Source organism: Drosophila nasuta, chromosome X, assembly GCF_023558535.2.
Source record: "Drosophila nasuta strain 15112-1781.00 chromosome X, ASM2355853v1, whole genome shotgun sequence".
Lineage (NCBI taxonomy): Eukaryota > Metazoa > Arthropoda > Insecta > Diptera > Drosophilidae > Drosophila > Drosophila nasuta.
This window is the reverse complement of record NC_083459.1, coordinates 19,545,025-19,571,675: the sequence shown is the minus strand read 5'-3', so window position 1 is coordinate 19,571,675 and position 26,651 is coordinate 19,545,025. Positions and strand designations below refer to the sequence as shown.

General features: G+C 36.9%; 1 protein-coding gene across 4 annotated transcripts in view; it reads right to left on the bottom strand.

Annotated features, from left to right (window-relative positions):
* Window positions 1–26,651, bottom strand: part of LOC132797345 (neuroglian) — a 50,993-nt gene that overhangs the window by 4,574 nt on the left and 19,768 nt on the right. For 2 of the 4 annotated variants that reach the window (XR_009633652.1, XR_009633651.1), the window contains exons 2-8: window positions 25,741–26,117; window positions 24,289–24,418; window positions 2,264–5,074; window positions 1,603–1,767; window positions 1,166–1,543; window positions 985–1,088; window positions 266–689 (exon numbers count right to left, since the gene is read on the bottom strand). Coding sequence is in view for 2 of the 4 variants with exons in the window: in XM_060809065.1 (XP_060665048.1) it covers window positions 985–1,088; window positions 1,166–1,543; window positions 1,603–1,767; window positions 2,264–5,074; window positions 24,289–24,418; window positions 25,741–25,810 (3,658 nt within the window). In the remaining 2 variants the exon portion in view is untranslated. The remainder of the gene's footprint in view (window positions 1–265; window positions 690–984; window positions 1,089–1,165; window positions 1,544–1,602; window positions 1,768–2,263; window positions 5,075–24,288; window positions 24,419–25,740; window positions 26,118–26,651) is intronic. The other 2 variants (XM_060809065.1, XM_060809066.1) reach the window with 1 other exon arrangement.

The following is a 26,651-nucleotide window of genomic DNA, read 5'->3' as shown; positions in this document are numbered from 1 at the left end:
AAACGACGTGCATGGCGATAACAAGGGAGGGAACTTAGGTGTAACGGTTAAGCGAAGCGAGACGCAAAAAGCCAGCCAAAAAATAACGGTATATCTTTGTTTGGATAACATATTTGATATATGTATGTAAATATAAATAGTTTTTTGTTGAGAAGAGCAGCCGCCAGCAAAAAGTGTGCGAAACAGAACATAAAATGCAAACGGCAAATGGCAAAAAATATTATATAAAAAGTATAAAACGAACGAGCCGAAACAAATTGGCTACCTGGGTCGAGAAATGTTTTGAAGGATGACGCCACCGCCACCGCCTTTGACTGATAATGTGTGTATGTGTGAATGGGTGTATGTGTGGGTGTGTGGGTGTGTTTGGTGTGTGTGCAACAACTGTAAGAAAAGAGGAGCCTAGGCTGCATGATGTTGCTGGCTTATAGAGTTGTCGTAGGGTGGCGGCGACTGTAACGGCAATTGAGGAGGCTGCGCGTGGAACTCCAATTGAGGAGGCTGTGGGTGGTACTGCAATTGAGGAGGAGGCTGCGCGTATGGCTGCAACTGAGGAGGCTGCGACTGTAACTGCGATTGTAACTGTGACTGTAACTGTGACTGTAACTGTGACTGTGACGGCATCGCTGGCTGCTTGATGCCCACTTTGCGGGCAGCGGTGGCTGCGTGGCCGGCAGCTGTGGCAACAGCTGCAGTACCAACATCAACATCAACATCATCGTTATCGTTATCGTTATCATCATGATCGTTATCGTTACACGTGATCAAAAACAAAAAATAAATAAAGGTGTGACAAAAACAAATCAAAAACAATTCGATATACAAAACAGAAAAAGAGAGCAAGTTGATTCGAGTTTGGGATTGAGGGAGCTATGTAGGTAAACACTTGGGACACTGAATGGACATTGTACACACACACATATACAATCGATCGTATCGTATACATATAATATTGCTGATCATTTATCGATCAAACGAACTTACCTGTATCGCCATCACCGTATTCGGCCATCGAATCGGTGTCACTCTCCACGCCAGGCTTATTCGCTGAACTAACCGATTGGCGACCAGCGCTCTTATTATCTAAGCTGTAAAATCCAACAAAGTAAAATATGCGTGTTATCGATTACAGTTTATCGATCAGTATGAGTATCAGAGCACTTACGGTTGCGAGTACTCATGGAAGCCGCCATCATCGGGATAATCACGCCTGCCATTGGCCAGCTCACGATCGTGCACATCGTACTTGCCACCACGATTGCGTCGTATGATGCACAGAATGATGAACAACAAAATGATGATGGCCAAGGCCAGCATCATGCCAATAAACCATCCAGCATTCGCCAGACTCTCGTTGCGCACCATTATCGGTCCATCGGCGTCGCTCGTATCGATAATTTTGACCGGACTATCGGTCTGATAGTGGCCATCGACCGAGGTCACACGCACCTCGTACACTGTATCGGGCTCCAAGGTGGACAGCTCCTGATAATCCTTGACCGTCTCCTCCTGCACCTCTAGCCATTTGGATTCACCCTGAACTCTGTAGATCATACGTTTAATTATCGTCTATTATTTGCAATTCTATCGCAATTTACTTACCTGTATTTGGTGAAGAAATGGGAGCCGGAACGTCCGTCAATGTTGGGCACCCAGTTGATGCGATAGTTGGGCGATCCGTCGGCCGAGGGAATCTGCTCCCAGTTGAAAGTTGGCGGCGATGGTGGCGCAAAATCGTCCTTCAGCGTGCTCTTCTCAATGTAATGTCTGTCGCAAAAGAGAGGGGAAAGTAATTAAATATGATGAATATTTATAACGAATACAAATAAGAAAAATTCCCATTTTGAGTAGAACTAACTAATGATTGTAGGATATTATTGGTTGATAAAGAAACGAGGAAAAACGGTTAGAAGCTATTATTAGAGAACGTACGAATGTTTTCATTACATTTTAGAAACGTTTCTATCTTTATGTACAGCAAAAAATTGAATAAAAATGCCTTCCTATTGTTGAAATTGTAAAGCAAGTTCGACTGTAATTCATAACTCATAAATGTTTAAAACATGATTATAAAAATTGTACAAAATACAGATACTTTTGTGTCTCATAAGTTGTCTTAACTCGTATCATTTCTTTAATGAATCGGATTCAATGGTTATGTAGCTATTCCTAACTCATTTCTAAAAGGATGAATGTAATTATGGATTATTTTTTGCTATCTATGAAGTTGTCTTAACTCTCTGCTTTTCCAACTCTAACTTACTCGGTGCCCTCGCCCATTTTGGTGGTGGCCGTGATGGAAATGCGATACTTGGAGTTCGGCTTCAACGCAGCCATCTTCATGCTGGTGATACGTGGATCGGTGATATGGGGATCGTATTCACGACGCTCGCCCACAAAGCTGCCCTTAACCACCTCGTAGTAGATCTTGTAACCGGTGAGTTTGCCATTAGGATGCAACGGTTTCTTCCACGTCACCCAGAATGCCGACGAGCCTAAAGGGTATGCCTCCAGGGATTGCACCGATGATGGGACACCCTCGGGTGTATCGAAGTCAATGGTGGCACTTGGTGGTCCATTGAAGCGACCATTGTAGGCCAAGACGCGAGCATAGTTCTTTGAGTCGGGTTTGAATTGTGTGACCAGAGCATCGTTGTGTATGGCATGGATTTCACGCAAACCTTCCTCGCCCTCTTTGTCGGTCCACGTCTGAATCTTGTAGCCCTTGAAGTGACCGCGCACCGATTCGGGACTCACGGGATTCCAGGCGACATAGGCATTGGTAGCGCTAGTGACCTGCAGCATGCTGAAATTGGTGGGCGCCTCCAGGGGACGATCCTCGCCCGAATAGCCAATGACCTCCTCGGCAGCGACGTTCGATTCGCCGGCCTCATTGATGGCCAACACTTTGATGTGATACTTGACGAATGTCTCCTGATTGGGTATCAGCAGATTGCTCTGACGCCAATCGTAGATGTCCTTGTTTTCCCAGGCAGCGGCGGGAATGTCACGCTTCCAGCTGACGCGATACTGGAAGTTCGGTGCATTGTGCTCAATCTCCGGCATCGGTGTCCACGTGATGAACAAGTTGTTCGGCTCGGTACCCTGGCCCACAACATTCTCGGGATTCTTATACGGGACATCCTGTTGGGTGGTGCACGCCTCACTGTGTTCCGATGGAGGTGATGGTCCAATTTTGTTGAATGCAATCACACGGTAAGTGTAATTGGCCCATGGCGACATTTGGACGACAAAGGAGAAATCTGTGCTGGGGACTTTCTCGTAGGCGGTATCCCACGAGGCGGGCGTGAACGATGTGTTGAACTGAATCGTGTAGTGCAGAATGGGTGAACGATTGTCGCCCTGAGGTTGCCACGAGATCTCGGCCTTGTCCGCCTGGCAAGAGATGCCAACGAGACGCGGTGCATTCGGCACATCCTGGACAATCAAATTGGCCTTGGCCGTTGCCTCATCGTATAGGGTGCGTGCCACACACGTGTATTCACCCGAATCCAGTTCCATGGTCTTGGCAATTGTCAGCGAGTTGTCGTTGGTCTTCACAAAACGTGCCTCGGCCTCAAAGTCAATCGCTTGGCCATCCTTCTGCCAAATGATCTGCAGATCGAGCGTATCATCGTGCGCCTCATTGCAACGGAATGTCGCCGATTGTCCGGCGGCAACTTCATAGTTCTGCGGCTCCTGTGTGATGCGTGTGCGTTCCTTAACCACCAGAGATCCCTGCGCCGTGGCATTGCCAAACTTATTGACGGCCAGACACGTGTAGGTGCCGCTGTCCGCATATGTGACCTCATCGATGCTCAGATCACCCGAGGGCAGCACATTGTAACGTCCACCGGTCAGCCAGTTCTCATTGTGACGCCACTTCACCTGGGGTTTGGGGGCGCCAAAGACGCGGCACGTCAGCGTGATGTTGCGTCCGTTCACGGTGATCGCTTCGGCTTGGGGTTTCGTTTGGATCTCGGGCTGAAGAGCGAGCACATTGAGATAGACATCCTTGTAGACATAGCCCAGCGAATTGGTGGCGTTGCAGCCATAGTTGCCCGTATCCTTCTTCTCCAGGTTGACAATGCGAATGTAATTGTTCGTCACCGTTCGGCGAGGATTATCCGCAGCCTGTGCGATCGGTTTGCCGTTGAAGATCCATTGAATCGTTGGCTCCGGATGTCCGGCGGCCTCGCACTTGAATGTCACTTCCTCCTCTTCGGCGGCATTCTGTATCTCCGGCTCCAAGGTGAAGTACGGCACCGAATTGATCTTCAAATCAATCGTATAGGATTGAGCGTTGCCCACACCGTTCGAGACATCGCAAGTGTATTTGCCCGCATCCTCGAATGAGACATGCCGTATGACCAACGATTTACCATAGTTGCCCTGCGTTATTCGATCATTCCACTCGATTCGTTTATTGTCCTTACTCCAAACGGTTTGCGGCAACGGTGTCCCGCCAAAGATGCAATACAATTCGACCCGTTTGCCCCGCAATCCGACCTCGTTCTTGCGCGTCACATACTGTTGCTTGGGTGGATAACGATTCTGGGCTGCACTCACGCCCATCTGCTTCACATCGAGCAGTATCTTGTTGCCGATCTTGTACTCGTTGCGGAACACCGAGGTCGCTGAGCACGAATACCAGAATTCACCGTTAGCATCCTCGCGCGTCACATTCGAGAACCAGAGCGTGCCCTCGGGATCGAGAGTCATGCGAGAGTTGTTGATCGAACGAATGCCAGCATCGTTGGCACTCTGCAGCAGCCAGTTAACTGTGGGCTTTGGCCAGCCATCGGGTGCCTCGCATTGCATGGAGAAGGGTTCACCCTCGACGGCGACAACGCCCCGAGCGCCCTCATCCTTAAAAGCGTTCAGCTCAGCCTTACGCACAAACACCGAGTTCGAGGTGGCCACACCAAACTCGTTGCTGGCGAAACATTGATACTGTCCCAGATCCTCGTCCTTGGGCGAGGTGATCACCAAGGTTCCGCGTCCCGGTTGACGCAACATGCGATTGTCGTACGCCTGCCAGTCGAACTTTTTGCCATTCTTGATCCAACTATATCTGTAAGTGGAGAGAGAATGAGAGAGAATAGGCATAAGTAATCGGTTGGAGAACTGCAAAGATTAATACTAATTTAAAGACTTGAGAATACTATACAAATTAATACTAAATTAAGGTATAAAGATATATTTTTAAAGCCTAAAGAATACGATAGAAATTTATACTAAATTAAGGTATAAGGATATCTATAGAAACATTTAATTCCACCTATTTCATTCTATATCATATTCTCAACTTAAAACTCAACTTTTATAATTGCCCAAGGAATCTTAGTAATCGCTAAGAATATTATAAACTTTTAAATAGATTAATACTTAGACAAAGCATAAAGTTATCTATTGAAGCCTCTTTATTTAATTCTACATACCTATAAACGTTCTTAAGATTAATATATAAACCTAACTTTGGAAATATATCACAGGGAAGCTAACCGAAAAGCTAAAGAACAATTATTTTAAATTCAATTATCCCCAAGATAAACATGCAAACATAAATTGTAAAAGACATCAAAACATAAGAAATCTTTCATATATTTCAATATGGTAACTTGAATCAGCATTTTACTTTCTATATATTAAAGTTGATAAGTTTCTTTTTCATAGTCTCTGAGCGTAAGAAAACCTTACAGGAAACTTTCAGCATTGAAATTGTTGCACTATATTATAAAAGGAAACTCGACAGCTTTTGATATTTTCAAATTGTTGAATAGACTGCAAATAAATTGTGAATTTGAATTCTTTTGATTATTTTTGTTTGCTGAGTTTGTTGCTGAGTAGAGCAAACACAACAAAACAAAGTTTGCAACTTGGAACTGTGCCATTGAAGAACTCTGAGCTCTGACTGCTGTCTCGTCAAAATTCGAAAATCAGTTGCGATGGCTCAATACAATTACGAGTCAAGCTGAAAGTTCAACAAACTCGAATCGCAGTCAAAGTTCCTGGCTTTGGCCAAGCCCACAGACTTCCTCCTCCTACTCCTCCTCCTTCTTCTGCTGCTGCTTTATTGTAGTCAACCCTTTCTATGTGTGTGCTTGACTTCAACTTACAACACTTAAAAAACAATTCAAATGATTGACCTATTCCGTGACCCGTAGCTCTTGACTCGACCGACCACAGGCAAATACTATATGTATGCGCTATCGCGGGGGGTGAGAGGTGAGAGCTAAGAGCTAAGAGCTGAGCGCACCGATTCGATGTCTCGGGAACTGTTTAAAATACGACAAGAAAATAAAAGCAAACACAAAAAGAAGAAATATAACGAATTCATCGCTTAACAAGCTCAAGCAGCGAGCAGTTCACATAATTGACTCGGGCTTTTGAGTGATACAGATATATGTATATATATAGATATATTGTACATAGAAAGATAGTGAGCGGGAGGATGATGACTTGAGAAATTGACAAAAAAAAAGTCAGATGTAAAACAAAAAAAAAAATGCGATGAGTTGTTGCTCTCGTTTACTTCCTTTGCGCTTAATTGCAATTACTTGAAGCAAGCTGAGAAGAGAGGCAACGATTCAAGAATTATGCCACACACTTCAATGAACAATTTTCGCAATTGGAAATTAAACAAGTTGTCATAATTATAATATGCATCACACAAAAAAATGCGGTGCTTGTTGTTGTTGATTAAGTCAAATTAAGTGTGGAAATACACGAACTTGTTAGAGCCGCCGACTCTCGGCATTTGCTTAATGATTTCAATTGTGACGCCGACTGACCAGGAAACACAAATGACTAACTTTCTACTAACTAAAAACCTAATGAATTTTAATCTATCAAATTAGTTGCACATTTTGTATTTAGCATAATTAAAGCAAAGCGACAGCTCCATGTTTAAGCAATATTTTGTAATCAACTAGTGTTTCGATTCAAGTGAACTAGAGAATCAATTGCAGTAACTAATTAGTGGTTCAACAAATGCGAACTAGTTCCGATTCATCTGAAATATTTCAGTTAAAGCTTGAATACAGAGTCTATAAATTAATTTCTTATCTATGCTATCCCAAAGTTAATATTAATCGACGTTGAATTAGAACCACTAACTAATTAATGAAAATGAACTAGTTCCGATCGAAATATATCGAAAACTTGGTCACATACTTCAGAGCTCATATTTATTGAACTAGAAATAGAATAGAAGCAGTAACTAATTTATGAATTTAGTTATGTGAACTAGTTCCGATTGATTCTAATGCTATTTCATCTGAAATATTTCAGTTAAAGCTTGAATACAGAAGTCTATAAATTTCTTATTTATGCTATCCCAAAGTTGATATTAATCGACGTCGAATTACAACCGTAACTAATTAATGAAAATGATCTAGTTCCGATCGAAATACTTCCAAAACTTGGTCACAAATACTTTAGAGTTCATATTTATTGAACTAGAAATATCATCAAAAGCAGTAATTTATAAATTAAGCTATGTGAACTAGTTCCGATTGATTGCATCAATTGAAGTGCAATGATTTATGCTAAACATTTCAGCTAAAGCTAAAATACAGAGTCTTTAAATACTTTAGAGTAATACTGATGCCATTAATCGAACTTCTAGTTCTAAAACTAATTGCACTAACTATATAGTCAAAATTTACTATACCAAAGTGAACTAGTTCCGATTGATTTCACATAATGATTGATACCGTAAAAATATATGATTAATAGGCTCTTAAGCTTTCATTTTTGTCTTTTTTTGAACTTTTTTTATATATAATCCTTAGTAAAGTAGAAACTAATTTCAAATCAATTTTATTTTAAAGGTAATACGTAATAATTTCTTTTCAAAAAAGCTTTGAAAAAACTATGAATACAAAATTTAGTTAATATTCATTTAATGCCTTAAATTTTATAGTTACAAGTAAAACAGTTACAGACTAAACCAAAAATATTGAATTTCTTATATAATAGAAATGCTTTTTTTTTTTTGGTATGCCAATGTTTAGGGAACTAGTTCAATTTGTAAATTAAAAACTAGCTCGGCAATTGATATAAACAAAGAAGAAGAACATTTGTCGACCTAACGAGCCATCATAATACCCTTGAGTTGAGCCAAAAGACTGCAATTACTGTAATCCAATTGGTGGCGAGTGTCCGGCCAGCTAAGCTTGAGCTGACGATGACGTTGTGCCAATGACACATTAAGCCTTGGCTAAGGTTAAACCTCTGGCTAACCCTCAAGTTAACCCCTCCTCGGTTCTGACAAACACACACACACGCTAGAGAACAGTCAATAAATTTGTAGTGCTGACTCAGCTGTGACTCTTGTAGCTCTCTCTTTTCTTTTTGTTGTTGTTGTTGCGTCTCTCCCTCGCAGTTCACTCAACCAAGTCGGTGACGGTGGCGGCGTCACCATCGACCAACACCATCATCATGGAGGGGAAAGAAAGAGGGGAAGGGAGAGGGAAAGGACAGGGCACTGAAGCGAGCAGGTGACCGAAAAAGTTGAGCAGTCTAGCGCAATAAAATGTGCAGCAGACAACAGCTGGTGTTGCTTCTTGTGTTGCAAGCTTCTTGTTGTCGTTGTCGTTGTTGTTGTTGCTGGTTGCCACTTAACCCCGCAGCGAGGCGGAGAGACGACTTTTTAATAGTTTTCGGCTAGCTGCGCGCCTCAAGCTGTTATCCTTTCACAGCCATCTTATTCAGCCTGCTGCCTGCCTCGGAAATGTGATTAAAATCTGTATAGAGAAAATGCCGAGGCCGTGCAAGCATGACTCATCACACACACACATACATTCACACTCACACAGACAGGGTTGCAAAAAAAGAAGGCAGCGCATTTGTACAAAATACCATAGCATACTTTTTTGCGCATTACTGTACGAACTAATGGGCGGCTGCACACGCCCCCATTTTTGTGGGCTGCGGTCGCTTTCATCTTTTGCATGTGGCATGTGGCATGCGCCCTAACCCAGTTCTATATGTTAGCTAACGGTTGTTTGAAGTGAACAAGAAAAGAACCCGAAACCACAGCAAAAAAAAATATAAAGCAAAATCTAGTAAAAGAAATGCAAAACTTCAATGGGAAAAAATAGAGAAATTCATGAAACCGCATAGCAAATGACCCTACAAAAGAAACAAGTAATAAATATTAATAAATAATGCATTGCCAAATGCACAAACAAGCAAACATAAGGAATAGAGTTTTACTTTATAAATTAGAATTCTTTCAAATTGAAATTTCCAAGTTTTGAGGATTTGTAAACAGTATACAAAAATATATTTTTAACATTGAATTGTCTAATTTCATTTAAACTTGCTATTAAATAAAATAAGATAATACATAAAATATATGTAATTGGATGGCAATTTTTGAAAGAATTTTTAGGAACTCATTTATATTTACAGAAGAAAAATTTCATTTCTTTAACTTGTTTTTTAAGTAAAATAAAGTAGTAAATAAAATAAATTTCATTAGATTGCAGTTTTTTAAAGAAATTTAATTTTTCTTTACTTTTTTGGTTTTATTAATTAATGAAAAGTAAGGAATACATTTTTATGAAGTTTTTGTTAAGTCTTATGCTGTAAAATAAAATGAGAAATAAACTTTTGATAAAGTTTTTTAGCAAGTTTTCATCAACTTTTATTTATACAGAAGATTCTTCCAAACAAATATTTTGTTGAAAGATTTACAACTTTTTCGAAAATTATCCTAAAAACAATGTAATCTTAGAGATTTCATTTATGTTCATCACAAAGTCGAAGGTTTGCTCAAAATTTTGTCTAGCTAAGTTTTGTATTATAAATTTCTAATAAAGTTTATAGAGTTTGGTTAACAAAAAAGTTCACTTTGTAAATAAAAGCATATATTATATGTTTTATTATATAAGCATTATATTATGCCACCCAAGTCGTGTCACTAGCTAAAGGCATCAGCTTTAGTTACAGTGTTTTCAGCTGCAGAAAAGGCTGAGTAGCCATTGAGTCGAGAGTGGGGGGCACGACAAGAGGCAAGTCGCAACTAATTTCTGATGTTGTCGACAGGAAACGCCAAACTTTAAATGGTTCTACGACGCTGCCCGCTCCTCCCTCACCTCCCCCTTTCCACTTAATGGCATTTCTCCCCCAGTTCGACGTAACTTGAGCTGAGCAAAGTAAATAAGGGAGGCGAGAGGAGACGCCAACGATGATGACGACGCTGACAACGACGATGCGTTGCAGGGCCGAGGACATTGTAGAGTTGTGTTTTGCGTTGCATGGCTCAAGGGTTGCCACGGCGCATTCTACACCAAAAAGCTTTTACACAGCGCTGTCTCTGTCTCTGTGTGTGTTTATCCTTTAGAGTGTAGCACAATAGAATTGTCAAAAAAAAAGAAAAGAAAAAAAAGAGGAGGCATCGCAACTGAGAACTGGGCGTGTCCCGGGGTCGCGAGTTGACACTTTGTGCATGTCAAACGTGCAATGACACCGAAAAATGCCGACAAGGACCTCAACACAAAACCGTCGTCAAGGTACCGCCAACAACAACAACAGCAACAGCAATAGCAACAACAACTAGAACAACAATAAAACACTCGGGTCATAAAAATGGGCCAAAAGTTTTAGTTGACATCGTTGTTGGCCTTATTAATGGCTCGCTGGCATGCAAACGGGTTTTATGCTTCCCAGAACTTCAATACAAATAGAGGGAAATGGAGTGAGAGCGAGAGAGAGAGAGAGAGAGTGGGGAAGCGACAAAGTGGCAACAATTACTTAGCCAAGGCTCTTAGCAACAGCAAACAACAACAACAACAGCAATTGTGTTGCAACGCACGAACTTCATTTGCGTCAGAATGCCGCAACGATGATGATGAAGCAACGCCTAAATTAATTAGCAGCATTTCTATTAACGGTTTTTCATTTGCATTTTCCTTTTTTTGTCACATAATATTTAGCTTGTAACATTAAAAACACACACTCTAAAAGTTAAATATACAACGGGCAATTCATTTAAATAACACATTAAAAAGTAATAGCAGTAGTGCAAAAATAAATGGTATATTAAAAAGGAAGTAGTATTTTATTTAAATTGTAGTTAAAAGCAAGTATTTGAAGTATTTCTATGTATGGCGAAATAATAACTTTAACTTTAACTTTAAACCCTTTACACATGTTTAACAAAAGCAAAACAAAGTGGTATTCTTCCTGAATTTGGTATGTTAATATAGCAACCAATACTCAATGGTTAATATTTAAAATATACCGAATTCGGTTATCAAAAAATACTAAAATGTTTAATGTTTAAAATATACCGAATTAATATGTAAAAAAAAAATATGAAAATGTACCGAAAACAATTTCTGGTATATTTATTATAATTTAAAATATACTATTATATTTAAAATATACCAAATTGTCAACGAAAGCAACTAAAATTTGTCACTATTAGCCATTTTGTAGCATATAATATTATTTCTCAATTAACTTAAACAATTTGTATCTGTTCGTAATCAAATCAGAATTTTTCAAAAATTATTAATTATGACTATATCTGCCCAAAATCTAGTTAACAAGAATGAGCAAGATATATCTTAATTTAAAAATGGTTTATTTTGAATTTTTTAAGTGCAGAATTTGTACAATTAAAATGTACTTATTACTGAAATTATTATGATTTAAACATTTTTGTATATTCACTAATTTAGTTAAAGGAATTATTCAATTGAAAAGTAAATATTAAAGTAATTTAAATCAAACACCCAACTTGATTGATTTTATCAAGTAAGTCTGATAGCTTTAAGAAACATTTTAAGCTGAAATTCCAAAGGCATTTCAAACTGAATTCAAAAAACATTCGTGCATCGTCTTCGATTGACAGTTGAAGTTCTACTGGAATTCAACGAATGCGTGTCAAATCAAATATTTAGTTGAAACTGTCAACAAGCTGCTAATTTATTCGCTAAGTAGTTGAGCAATTCCCCAGATCAATTGATTCTTAAAATGCGAGCAATCAAATTTTGGGGCGAGCTGCTCTAAATGAAAAAGCAAACACTTGACATCATCGTCTGTCCCCTCGCCCTCGGTCAGAACTTCTTATGAGTAGAAAGAGCTTGTGAGTCAGGGATGATGGAAGGGAAGGGGGGACGAAGCGTGTGCTTGGGGTGTGGCTCAGTTTGCATACTTCTAGCTAGTTTGCTACGGTGTCAAATGTCAGACAATGGGATGTTGTAAATATGATTTCAATTGCAATTGCAATCGCAATTACAATTACAATTACAATTTACAACAGCTTCACAGCTTTACTGCAATCAGTTCAACACCCCCGCTCACAACATGACCTCCTCATCCTCCTCCACTTAGGGTTGAAGTGGAGCTGACATTACTCATTAGACACTCTGTGTGTGTAGCAAAGCAAAAGCTAACTTAATGAGTCAGCCAAAGTCAATTAAGTGAGAGTCATTAACAACAACGGAAACGAGCCGAAACAAGCGTCGCTCTCATCTCTATTTCATAGGCTCGCAGCTTATAATAAGTTGCGAATTATAGACTAGCCACATTATAATTATACCCTGTAATCCAACTAATGCGCCCTATATACAATTAAGCATTCTATTGATGCAGTTAAGTTAAAATTCTTGAGAAGTGCTATAAAACAAATTCAATTTCACTTAAAAGTATCAGAAAACTTTTACCATACTAATAAGAACATATTTTAAATGACATGGCTATAAAGCAAAGTAATTTTCATTGGTTTTAATGCTATGCAACTGTAAGAAAACTGTTACTATACTAAAAGGAACATATTTTAGTTAATACAGCTTTTAAACAAAGTAATTTGTATTTTCTTTTTCTAAAAAGTATTTTAACCATTTGCTATGAAGTTTTCAGTAAACTTTTACTACACTAATGCGAACTTATTTTATATGTTATGGCTTTAAAACAAAACCTCTTCTCATTTTCTTTAACTAACAATTGGTATAAAATTTTCAGAAATGTTTTATTATACTAATGAAAACCAATTTTAGATGATATGGCTTTGCTTTAACTAAAAACTACCTCAACAAATTGGTATGAAATTTTCGGAAAACTTTTACTATACTAATTTGAACATATGATCTCTAAGTGTTCTTTATTTTGTTCTGCTAAAGAACTGTAACATCAATGTAAAACATTTATTTAGTCTGTAAAGTAAGATGTATTGTAGTTAACTGTTAAATTAAGCTCAAATTATTGTCAGTAATAATAAAATATTGAATGAACAAAAGGGGAATTCAAAAACAAACTTCATAAGTTCGGCAACTGCAGATCTATATTTCTTTAGATTGTATTTTGTTTATCTATTTGATAGATTCAAAACTGTGCTAAGGTTTCTAGTATATACGGTATATACTATAAGGTTTCTCTACCAAAGTAAATCTAGTATATTATATATATACTATAGTATATACTAACAGCAACTACGCAGTAGTTTTTATCGATTTAAGCTAAACCCTTGGCAGATTAACAAACGTGCTCTGAAGTTCCTTAGGCACAAAACTATAGCAAACAGGATATATAACGTCTAGAGCCTAGAGCAAACAGACTTTGTGTGTGTATGTGTGTGACTGTGTCTGTGTGTGGCATGTTATCGATTTCTGGCTTGGCTGGGAAACCCTTTTGGGAGCATAAGCGGGGATCAAGCGCTATCAAGAAACGCTTTTAAGTAAAACAAACAGAACAAAACAAAATCCAACAACGACACGTGGCACATGGGGAATGGGGGAGTAAGGGAAGAGGAAAGAGGGAGGGGAGTGAATGTAGGCAGCAGATCCGGGCGATGACTCATCATTGGGCGCATAACTCCACTCTGACGAACGACGGATGACTGAATTCAGAATCTGAAATGAATGAATGCCCAACGAGGACGAGAGGAGAGGGGTAGGATTTCATAGTACATACAACTGCATACATACTTAACATTTGACATAAAGGCAACGGCAACAACAAGGACTAGAAATGTCGAAGGATGAAGTCGAGGCCGACTGCAAGTGGAATTGTGTGCTGTGTGCTTCTTTCTGCATTTGCGAATTGTGCGGGGGAATCTCACTTTACTCTTCCTCCCCTTTCTCTCTCTCCTCGTTTTCTTGCAGACCGGAATACTGAAAGGGTTGCTCACTGCCGCCACACAGCATTCCTCTACACACAGCAGAGCAGAAAGCAGGAGCAGTCAGTCAGTCACTCAGTCAGTCAGTCCACTTGACGTGTCCATGAATGAATCCAATGAATGGGAGGCGACTCTGTCGAGACAGAGTTGCCACCTCCACTGGTTGTTCTTGTTGTTGTTGTTGTGGTGCACGTGAGACTTGTGCAACTTGGTAACGACATGCAAATATTGTCTGTACGCTGTGTACACAACTCAGCCAAAAAAAAAAAGATAATAACAACAAAAACAAGAAAACGAGTCGCAAAAATCGTTTCATGAGAATCCCATTTTGTTGCAGAAATGTGAGTGCAGCAGGCAGACACTCGAAGGATTTGGTTTAGCTGACAGGTTAAGTGCCTGCAGCAGTCGCAAATACAGTAGCATAATTCATGTTATCGAATATTCGATTACAGTGAACTAGACCAAAAGCAACTTTGTAGAGTGGTAAGACTTACAGTTTTCAAAAAGAATAGAAGTTTTTTCAGAAATATTAATGCGTATCTTAACATACAATAGTTTTCATCGAATAGTCCTAATCGATATATTACAACTTCAAAGCTTCAATATTTCAATTAAATCATTTTTCAGAAAAAACTGAAAGAAACTTCTATAGATTGAGTGCCTGCAGTAATCGCAAATACAGTAGCATAATTCATGTTATCGAATATTCGATTACAGTGAACTAGACCAAAAGCAACTTTGTAGAGTGGTAAGACTTACAAACAGTTTTCAAAAAGAATAGAAGTTTTTTTATTTTTCGACGTAAACAGAAATATTAATGCGTATCTTAACATACAATCGCTGTCATCGAATAGTCCTAATCGATATATTACAACTTTAAAGCTTCAACATTTCAATTAAATCAATTTCCAGCTAAAATTGAAAGACATTTCTAAAGATTGAGTACCTGCAGTAATCGCATAAAACATGTTATCGAATATTCGATAACAAGTGAAATACCACAAAAGCAACTTGTTATATGCATAACTATAAGATTTGCAAACAGATCTTAAAACGAATAAAAGTTCGTTACTTTCTGAGTAGCACAGAAATGCTGATACATATATAGATTAACAATCTGCATTAGCTGTCATCGAATAGTCGTAATCGATATATTACAACTATAAAACTTTAACATTTCAACCAAATGAATTGACACTTCATTTATAGCTGCATATTGAATGGTTAATAAAGTGTTAACAAAATTGAATGCACAATCAAGCGAATAAACCTATTCGATAAATCCTTATTTGATGAAAGCAAGTGCGCTCCAATATATAGTAATGAATAGCTTGATATTTAATGTTTAATTACCATTTACAATTTAAATTTAACGACAGACAAAACTTAAATTTTTTATTAAAGCGAATAAACCTATTCGATAAATCCTTATTTTATGAAAGGAAACAAACATATAGTTATGAACAGCTTGACATTCAAAGTTTAATAACCATTTACAAAAGCAAAGCTTAAACTCTTCATTTAAGCGAATAAAACCATTCGATAAATCCATATTTAACGAAAGGAAGTGCATTGAAACATATAGTAAGCATCAATTAGCAACGGAATTGAATGCGATTGATAACCGCAACCGATAACAGTTTGATTGCGGTCGATTATGTCACGTCGCCGTCGCTGTCGCTGTCAAGAACAAAATAACGTGCCACCTGCACCGGAAGCAAATGAATACAGTTTTTGGTTATGAGCTTCAAACAAACCGTGTTGCTTCTTTTTTTATGGCTGTCTAAAAGAGACGATGGGGCATTAAAATTCTCACAGTTGCTCAGACAACGGTCATTAAAATGCCGAAAAAAGATGCAATGGGCATAAACGATTGCGTTAACGTTAACGTTCCAAGTTAACGTTAACTTTCTAGCACAGTCAGAACATGTACTTTGAGTACGTCATTGTAACGAGCCACAAGACAAGAATACATATATTGTTGTCTATGTGTAGTGAACGAGTTAGTAGACACAAATGTTCCAAGAACTTTCCGCTGCACAACGTGGGAATTGAATGGAAAGTACAACACAAAATGTTACGTGTGTTTGTGTGTGTTGTATCCAGAACTCATTAAACCCTCTTGCAGCAATGTTGTGCTACCGAATTCTCACTCTTTATGGGATCCAAGCCAAGTTTCGTCTATCACGATCTGCAATCTCCACAGATCTTGAACGATCTATCGTGCACGATTCTCGAAGATAAAGTCAAAGTCTATCTCTCCCTCTCTCTCTCTCTTTTAAGTGGCTGCATCGTGTCACTTGCAACTTGCAACAGTTTATTATCATTGCGGCTGCATCTGGGCCAAGTTTGTTAAGCGGTGTGAAGTGCTTAACAACATAACTCACATATTTTGAAAGACTTGCATTCATAAAACTCCATTTAAAAGAGCGTCAAAGTATTACCACAAATAATAGTTTTCTGTAATAAATTTTCTGTTTTGAAAGTACTTAACTTACTCTTAACTTAAAAATGTTCCCTATAAGATATTTTTCTTTTACTGCTTTTGCGTTTCTTTAAATGAATTTCTACAGCTTGAAAAGTCTTAGCTTAACTTTAAATATAATATAATCATTTTTAGAACACTTAAAATAGAAGAATATATTTCACAAATGAAAGAAATAAAAGTTAAGACTAATTTGACCTTTAGTACTTGAAGAGAATGCATTAAAGAAAAAGAATGTTTATAACACAATTGTCTACAAATATTTAACAAAATATTTGGAAATTCAATTTTCTCTACTTAAACCGTTTTCAATATAATTTACTTTCAGTTATTTTCTTGGCATATTTAAAGTATTTGATTTAATTTTTTTTTTATTTTATTATAAATTATTAATTATACATATATTATTATAATAAATCTTAATTGATTTTATTATAATTATTTTTTATTTTTATTTTGGTATTTTATTTATTTTTCTTTTTATAATAAATCTAGTATTCGACTCGAATTTGATTGTTATTTTAGACAAAAGTAGTAGCTTAATTTCGAGTTCTCGCGAACTTAAATATTGCAATAAATATTTTCTTTCGAAATTTTTTTATTCCTCAAAAAGTATCATTTACTCTTTAAAGAATAAAGTTGTTGATGCTTGACATAAGGAAATTTGTCTGCCCAGCTGCTAACAAATTTGAGTTGTCATAAAGATTACATCGATGTTGTATCTTTATTTCGAACAATAATCGCTTAAGCAAAGCAATAAATTCGACGTCTTTGCTCAATCAAATTGAGTGCAGTTGAAGTCTTGAATTATTGGACTAGAACCCAGACTTTCACTGCTTAAAGTATTTGTATTTCTTTTTATTTCAGTGAACTGAACCGCACCCCAAAAAAGTCGCAAAATGTCTTTTCGCAAATTGCGTCGCAGCTCATCGATTTTCTTGAATTTTGGCAGACAAAGTTGCTCTGGAAATTCAATAAGATGCAACCATATATACACAAACATAACTATATATATCTTTATGTATGCAGACAGAGACAGACAGAGAGAGAGAGAACGGATATTATATGGTAGCTTAACCGCCCCAATTACCAAAGCCGAAGCCAACAAAATGACAAATGACAGCGTCGTTTGTGCAAAAGTTTGATTGATTCGCATGAATCATGTCCGGAAGTCGAAGTCCCCAAGACTTTTTGAGGGTGGCTCTCTGACTGTCGTTCTGTCTGTCCGTTGCTTTAATACTCTGCCATGAATGGCCATTAAATGTTATTATAATAACAAGTGCTTTATAGAGTATGTGAAAGTCGTTTAACTTGTAGTTCATAAGTTTTCCTTTTCTTTCTTTTTTTTTTTTGGTTGCGCTTGAGGCGTTCCCAAAATGGCAAAATGCGCTGATGAAGTTGATTTTAATCACGACGACGTCGAGAATGGACTAAACACATTTCATGGTAGAAACTTAGGAGGGTGCTCTGTCTATATACGATTTTATTTTTGGGGAGTTGTTTGTTTTTAAAGCGGCTGCAATTCAAATTGAGTTTTCTTCTTTTATTTTCTGTTTTTGGCGCCAGTTGGACGCGACCCGGCTCATTAATAAACATGAGCGAGCTATAAAAACAACAACAGTAACAGTAACGAACGTAATAGCGGCGCCAAAGGAGCAAAAATAACAACCAAGGACAGCAGCAAATAAAAAAAAACAACAACAAAAACAGTAGCAAAAGCAGGAGCAACAGCAGCTTTCAAATGTGGGCAACGTGGCGTGAAAAATCAATGAAGCTGCCTCCTACAGGCAACCACACATCAGCAACAGCAACAGCTACAGCCACAGCCACAATCACAGCAACAACGTTGACTACATATCCTTGAGATACCCTGTAGTAACCATGGTTTATCGGTTATAAGCGACTCTGACTGTAAATGCAATGCACAATAATGTGGAAATCATTTACTTAGTGTTCATAGAACGTCAAAAATACTCAAGAATAGACATTTATGCAATTTAAAGGAATTAAAAGTACCATAAATCAACTCGAAAACTTTAACTGACTATTAGGTGTCAATATTAATCAGCTTTAGCTTGAAGCAATAAACTAAACTGTGAAAACAAGTATTTCTAGGGTACTTGCTTAGTTCATTCAGCGTGAAGTAATCGTGGCGTATGCGTAATTTATGCTACAACCAACCTCGAAGCGAGTGGAGCATTACAAAACTTCGCTCACTCTCTCAGCAGCCTTTTGGCCAGCGGCGCCTTGAAAAATCAATGCGTAGATGAAATTCAAGGAGAGTGGGGAGAATATGCGATGAAGGATGGGAGGCAGGCAGGCAAAAAGTGGGAAAAGGTCGAGGCAACATATGTTTAAAGTTGAAACACAACAAAGTTTCGTTTGCTCGTCTTTTCTTACGCGATTTGTGCTTCGCAGCAGAAAGTCAACTTCAAACTAGTTTTTGTTCTTTACAAAAGTTCAAAAGCAGACATTTTTTTTTTTGATAACTTTAGAGACACAACAGATGTATGTAAAATACATATAGAGAGTTGCTATGTCTGGTTTTTTTTCTTTTCTTTTGCTTTTTTGCACTTGACTCTGAGCACAATGTTGGCGTTTATGGCCGACTATGGCGACTACTATTTCCATCTATCAGTTGAACAACAGCAACAACAACAAAAACATTTGCACAATGTATTCTATAGAAATACTTAAAGAGCTCGCAAACGATTTCAACACACGAACGTGAGACAATCAACAAAGAGAGCGAGAGAGAGAGAGCAATTTAAATCCAATAGAAATATTTATATTATATAGCGAGCATTATATAGAATTTATTGATATAAATGTGAACGCAAAAAGCTGACACCATTTGGAATACCGGATATACTTTGGCTAATCTGGCTTAATGTATTTCTGCTGGGTTGAAGATCAAAGCTGATTATAATTTGAACTTAATTGACACAGAAATCACATTTTAGCATCCTGATTATGCCTTTATCTGTTCAGTAATTTTAATTGGCATCAAATTTAGTTGCTGCAGTCGGAAATTGAGTACATCAGCTACTATTTATACCTTCAGGAAATATATATAGAAGGGGGCATCTCCGATCTCATAAAGTATACATATTCATAACTGTAAATGCCTATCCTAAATGTAAATGTCAGAGACTGAGAAGAGATCAGATAAAAAATGTGCAAGGTATTTAAGAAGTTCTTTTGTATGACTTTGTTTGACAATCTGGTATATTTTGCACAATATGGTATATTTTGAATGTGGTACAACGTTAATATACCAAATATATTTGTCTTAGATTCTTAGACTGGTAATATGGTATATTTTGTACTCTATGGTATGTTTTGAGTGTATTACTATATTAATAAACTAAATATAACCTTTGGTATATTTTCAGTATTTTTGCGGTACATTTGTCTTAGTTCATTTAACTGACAATCTGGTATATTTTGTACTCTATGGTGTATTCTGAATGTAGTACTATATCAATATACCGAATATAGCCTTTGGTACATGTTTAGTATTTTTGGGGTATATAAATTTGGTATACCAACAAACCAAATATGACATTTGACATATATTTAGTACTTTTGTGGTATATTAATTCGGTATATTTTATAATTAATTATAATTATTAATTAATTTTAATTTTGCTTCTATTTAAAATGGGTAACGGGTATCTCACAGTTGAGCACACTCGACTGCTAATTTAGGGTTTGGCAGCAGCGTTCATTGACCGACCTCAAGTAAGTTATCAGCAAGTTATGAAGCTCAAATACAGAAGATTACTTAGGGTTCATCTTAAGTTGCTCTATTTGACTTCAGTATTTATAATCTCCCAGTTCTTGATTGTTTATGAAATGCATATGCTTTGTTTTGAATACTGTTAAGCTCTGCGTTGCATTGTTTTCGTCTAATATTATCTTTATGCTCTTTTCTACCTTTTGTTTAGACAGCCACTAACTTGATTTTTTTTTGTATGACGTGCACATTCCTCTCAATCTCCCTCTATTGAATTCTGATGCAGAGCACATTAATCATCGCATTGTTTTGCCTTTTGCATTTGCCAGATGCTCTTCGTGCTGTAAAATTTCTTAATAGCCATGTTTATTACTCATACGCCGCGTAGCGCGCATCGAAACTAACTCAACCGCGCCCACCTGCCCTAATTGAGTTCACTTGGTCTCGACGCGACTCGACTCGACTCGTTGCCATGGCTGCAAGTTGTACACAACAAATTTGTGTATAAAATACAATAAGAGTAAACCGCATTATTATGGATTATCATTAATATCAAAGTGCTAAACAAAAAGAAAACGAATTAGAATGAAAATAACATCATTTGTGGCGGGGCTAAAAATAACTGTGCACGCATTGCGTCGCTATTTGTCTATGTTGTCTATGTTGCACATTGGACAGCAACAACAACAGCAACAACAACAAGCAGCAGCCAATGACAACAATAAAAGTATGTCACGCTGAATCACAGAGGCGTATCTATATATATGTATGTACATATATATACAAGTATATATGCCAGTTTTTACATAGATATGTGATAGGTGTAGTTAGCACGTCGAGAGCTGAATGAAGCGCGACTTCATTGCGCATACGCCCCGTTGCAACTCATTCCACATTCAAAAAGAAAACAAAAATGAGCAAACGGAAAAAGCAAAACAAAAAAAGGGAACGCAATGCAAATTGGAGCAATGCATGTATTTTTCTTCCATAAATACCACGCGAGAAACATTCAATTTTTAATTACATGTTATTTTTGCCATATTTCATTCAAGTTTGCTCAACATTTTAATGCCTGTTATTTGGGCAAATATCGTTTACTATTGATTTCCGGGGCAAGTAATGCGAAAATTTCTTGCGTCAATTTTGTGCACAACTATTTATGCAATTAATTGCAACTAATGGCATTACTCAAGAGCAATTGGTAACCAATTGGTTTTCTCTACCGAAGAGTAATTAGCTAAAAGACTTTTACTTTTCTCATTTGTGAATGATATGCAGATGGAAAACACATTTCATTTCATTCAGTTGCAATCAAAGTGAGCAAAGCAAAAACACACAAAACGACATTTTTTGTGTGGAAATGCGATGACAATTTTGTGTAGGAAGCATGACGACATAATAAGCCAGTCGGCCAACAGATGGCGCTGCCGTGAGAAATGATCAAGTGCAAATGAGAGAGAGAGAGAGACCGAGAGAGAGATCGCCCTATGAGCATTACGTAATGCTCTCTCTTTGCTGGCCATAATAAATGTACATATTTTTGAAGCCGATTCTAAGCGTGCCTTGACCATCCGGTCAAACTGGTTATTTGTTACTACCTGGCCCATCCACTTGCCATATCGTCATCATCATCGCGATCATTATGTGCGTTGTCGTCATCTAGCCAAAAAAATAAAAGAAATAGAAAAACAAAAAAAGAAGAAAAGCGACCGCATTTCCCACTATTAACCCATTTGACGAGTCGGTGTAAAAATAAATAAAAAATGCGTTTTGAAATTTATTTTACACATTTGCCAACTCTCTGAAGAGATAGAAAGAGATAGGTAGAGAGAGCAAGAGAGCTCAAGAGAGAGCGACATCTGTTGCCGCATAGGAAAAACTATTTTCGGCTAGTTATTTTTCATAATTTTCAACGAGTCACGCACTTCTTTTGTTTTTGTTTTATTCGACACACACACACAAAATGAGGTCATCGTCCAAGCTCGTCAATAAAAAAAACACACGCACAAAATAGAAACGAACAAAAAATATATAAATTACCAAAACTAAATTCCGCATTTTAAAATGTCTGCAATAGGCATTAAACAGACAGCAAAAAAAAACCAAAGATTGGTAATAATAACAAGCAAAAAAAAAAACCTATAAAAAAATATGAAACGTGTTTCTAATGCAAACAGGTTCAAATTGCCATATAAAAACAATAATATTTATACACCCCGAAAAATTCTACTTGACAGACAGACTCGAAGACTCGAGTGAGTCATTAAAATTCATTTCATGTGTCGCACATCAACCATCAACCCATCATCAACATCATCATTGTCTCTGCAGCAACTTGCAGTAAATTGGCATAAATTCATAATTTTATTATTAACTGTCTCATGACACAGAGAGTATGCGATCAACTTGATCGCAAAATAAAACTATTCGAAAATAAATTGCACTTAATTGCTTTAATTTTCAGCATGAAAACTTTTTGCTATAAAGCGAAAAATTCAAACACATGACTAAAGCGCCACCTGTTGCACACACAGAGAATGAAAATCGTGTCAATAGCATTTAAAATATCACATTTCTTAGCACACAAACGAACAGTTCATATCATTATTAAAAGCAAAGTTTAACCGGAAACTGATAGAAAAGTTCAAAAGGTAAAGCAAATAGAATCTTTTCAAGGAGTATTTTTGATAACCCCTACTCATAGGGTAGAAGGGTATCATAACTTTGTGACTGCACGAAATGTATGTGTCAAGCTTAGATTCTTTGATTAACAATCTGGTATATTTTAGTGTATTGATATACCAAATATTACATTCAGTATATTTTAGAATTTGGTTGGTAAACTATTGTTTGGCTCAGGTGCTTTGATTGACAATCTGGTATGTTTTAGTATATTAATAAACCAAATATAGCATTCAGTATATTTTAGTATTTGGTTGCTATGTTATTTGTAGTATGTATCATACGAGGCTCAGTTACTCGGTTATATTTTAGTATATTAATATACCAAATATAACATTCAATATATTTAAGTATTTTGTTGGCTCAGTTGCTTTGATTGACAATCTAGTATGATTTAGTATATTAATATACCAAATATAACATTCAGTATATTTTAGTATTTGGTTGATATGTTATTTGTAGTATATAAGAGGCTTAGTTACTCGGTTATATTTTAGTAAATTAATATACCAAATAAAACATTAAATATATTTCAGTATTTTGTTAGTATATTTTAAGAATAATACTGAATTGCTTCGCTTTTCATTAAAATTGATAGCGGGTATCTAAAAGTCAAGCACACTCAACTCTATCTTTCTGACTCTTTATGCCTTTGCTCAACTCAAATTGACTTCAAACACAAAGTGCGAGTACACAATATGTTTTCAGTTTTGCATTACATACGAATGTGGCTCAAGGACGTGAGATAATTCCAGAGATCTTTGAGACTAGGCCATGTCCCTCAATTGTGCGTGTCGTGTTTATTGTGAGGGGGGCAAGTGTAAGGGGTTCTTCTTCTTTTTTTTCATAGCAACATTTCAGTTGAGATTGTTGATCTAAAAATCTAAAAACAGACCAAATTTCTTGTTTGCGTGTAGTTTTTTTTTTTGTGTGTTTCGTCTGTAGGATTAAAAATATTTGTGACGCGACGCGCAAAGACGACCGAAATATAAAACACACGCACAAAAAAAAAAAAAAAAAAAAAAAAAATGAGAAGAGAATAAAAGAAACTAAACGATTTCTAATTCGAATTTTAAATGGGGAGAATTTGTTTGCCAAGCGTCTGCTTTAAATTGATTTATGTAAATTGCGCATACATAGTTTCCATATAGCTATCTAGATATATACTTAGAATAGAAACTGTGCTATGTTATATAGTATGTATTGAGTGCAGTTCCAGACTGTTGTGTGATGTGTTTATGTACTTACTCTGGTTCCGGTTGTCCATCGGCCTCGCACTCAATAATGAATGGCTTGTCGCTCTCCTTGTTCTGTTGCGCCACCTTGAAAAGCAGCTCATCGGTGGGCGGCTGTTTAATGATCCGGGGCGGGGAATTGTCTATAACGAGAGCGAGAGAGGGGCCACAATGGGAACTTCATTAATTTGGCACATAAATTAGGCCATGATCCTCTTACTTAATAAAAATTCTACGTTTCTCAATGTTTATTTTTATCAACTGTGTCGCTCGTCAAGTTTTTATTGGGGGAGAGAGCTCCTCCTCTTTGCTAGCTAACTCAACTAAATGCTCTGTCATTTTGTGGGTCTCCAGAGATCACAGAGCTACATAGGTCACTTCAAATTGAGGAAACTCTTTCGAAAGGCATTTCTTGAAGTCTACAAAAAAACTATGTAGGTTTTGCCAGTGAAACGTTTACGAATGCAATATTAAGCAGAACTAAACTGCTAAAGTTGACTTTAACTTTTCATTTTTAATATGTATAATTTAGTTGCTATTGAAAAATAAAAAGGACTCTTGCTGAAAGCAAAACGTTTGCGAATACATGCACAAAGAAGAAAATAACATATTTATATACGGCAAAGTACTTAATAGTTACGCATGTAAATAATATTAAGACGGTATTGCCAGCATAACGTTTACGAATGCAACCACAAAGCAGAATTGATAAAGCTGGAGCTTTTTAGTACAGTTTTGACGAAGCTATAATGATAATATTTATTTGCAATATTTGCTATTGAATTAATCGTTTGATTAAGCTATTGCTGTCACTAGAAACGTTTACGAAAGCGCGCACAAAGAAGAATGCGCAAATAGTGCTTTAAAACATATTTATATACTACAAAGTACCTGATAGTTACGCATGTAAATAATATTAAGTCGGTATTGCCAGCATAACGTTTACGAATGCAATCGCAAAGCATAATTCATAAAATTATAACTTTTTAGTATTTTTTTGCTAAAGCTATAATGATAATAGTACTTCACTTCTACTCAATTAAATAATTGGCTAAGCTTTTTCTGTCACTAGAAACGTTTACGAAAGCGCGCACAAAGAAGAATGCGCAAAAAGTGTGTTTCCAACAGTATGAGTATCTTTAAATGTACCAATAGAAGTACTTCAGACATTCAATGAAAAAAGTTGTATGAAACCTTGACGAATGTTAAAATAAGCTAACTGATAAGGTATTTTGATATTGCAACTGTTAAAGCTTAGCAACGCACAAGTAGTTTTTAATCATCATAATTGAGCACTTTACTTTCTGATCTTGATTTTTAGTCATCACAATTGAAAGCTTTGCTTTCTGCTCTTGATTCACAATGAGCTGTCGCAAAATTTGCTGCACGTGACTTTGCTGCATTATTTACTTATCTATAATAGCATATGATATACATGTTAATAATAGTTGATTCTGTCACTTACTCATTGCCGTTGAGCTGCCCAAAATGGCAGCCAGTAATATCGCGGCCAGCATCGTTGAGTGCCGCCGCATTTTGGCTGTGTTGTTGTTCTTGTTGTTGTTCTTGTTGTATTTCTTCTTCTACCTCTGGATTCACACAGGTGAGTGTGTGTGTGTGTGTGCCTCTTGGCACTTTTTCCGAACTGAGCTGTATCTACAACTATCTGCGCAGTTGTATTGTCAATTTCGTATTGTGATTATTGTACTATCTGGAATGTTTTTTTTCTTTTTGCTTTTCTCCTTCTCTCTGTTTTGTTTTCTTTCTTTTTTGGTTCTCACAATTTTCCACACTTATGAAAACTGCAATCAAGTGAACGTTTTTCCATTCGGCATGTGAATACTATTTTGTTTGGTGGAAAAGAGAAGTGAAGTGAGCTACTTTGTTCACATAACACACAAATGCTAACGACACGAGACGTGAAAACCAGTTTGCATTGCAATATGAGAACGTCATCAAAGTTTATTGTCTGCAAGTAGAAGAAAAGAGAAACAATTTTATTGTAATTAGTTTTATAAGAATTGTTATTAAGTTCAAATTGTTGTTGTTGATTTCGGCAACGAAAGCAACACATTCTACTTATTTAATGACCAACAGATGCCCGGTTTCCCTTGGAAAATCAAATATTAATATAAACAACCAAAAAATATATTCGGATTATTCCGACATTTTTATTTTTAAGCATTCATTTTCTGCCAGATGGCATTCACTTTATACACTTCTCTATATATCGCTGATATTTCGCATGGTCGAAGCATGTAAATAATGCTTACATACATATGTGAAGCACATTATGAAATATATTCCCCAAAAATTCTCAGTTGAACAAATTATTACAAAATTCTGTTTAAAGTGCTAAATCAAAGAAATATGTCC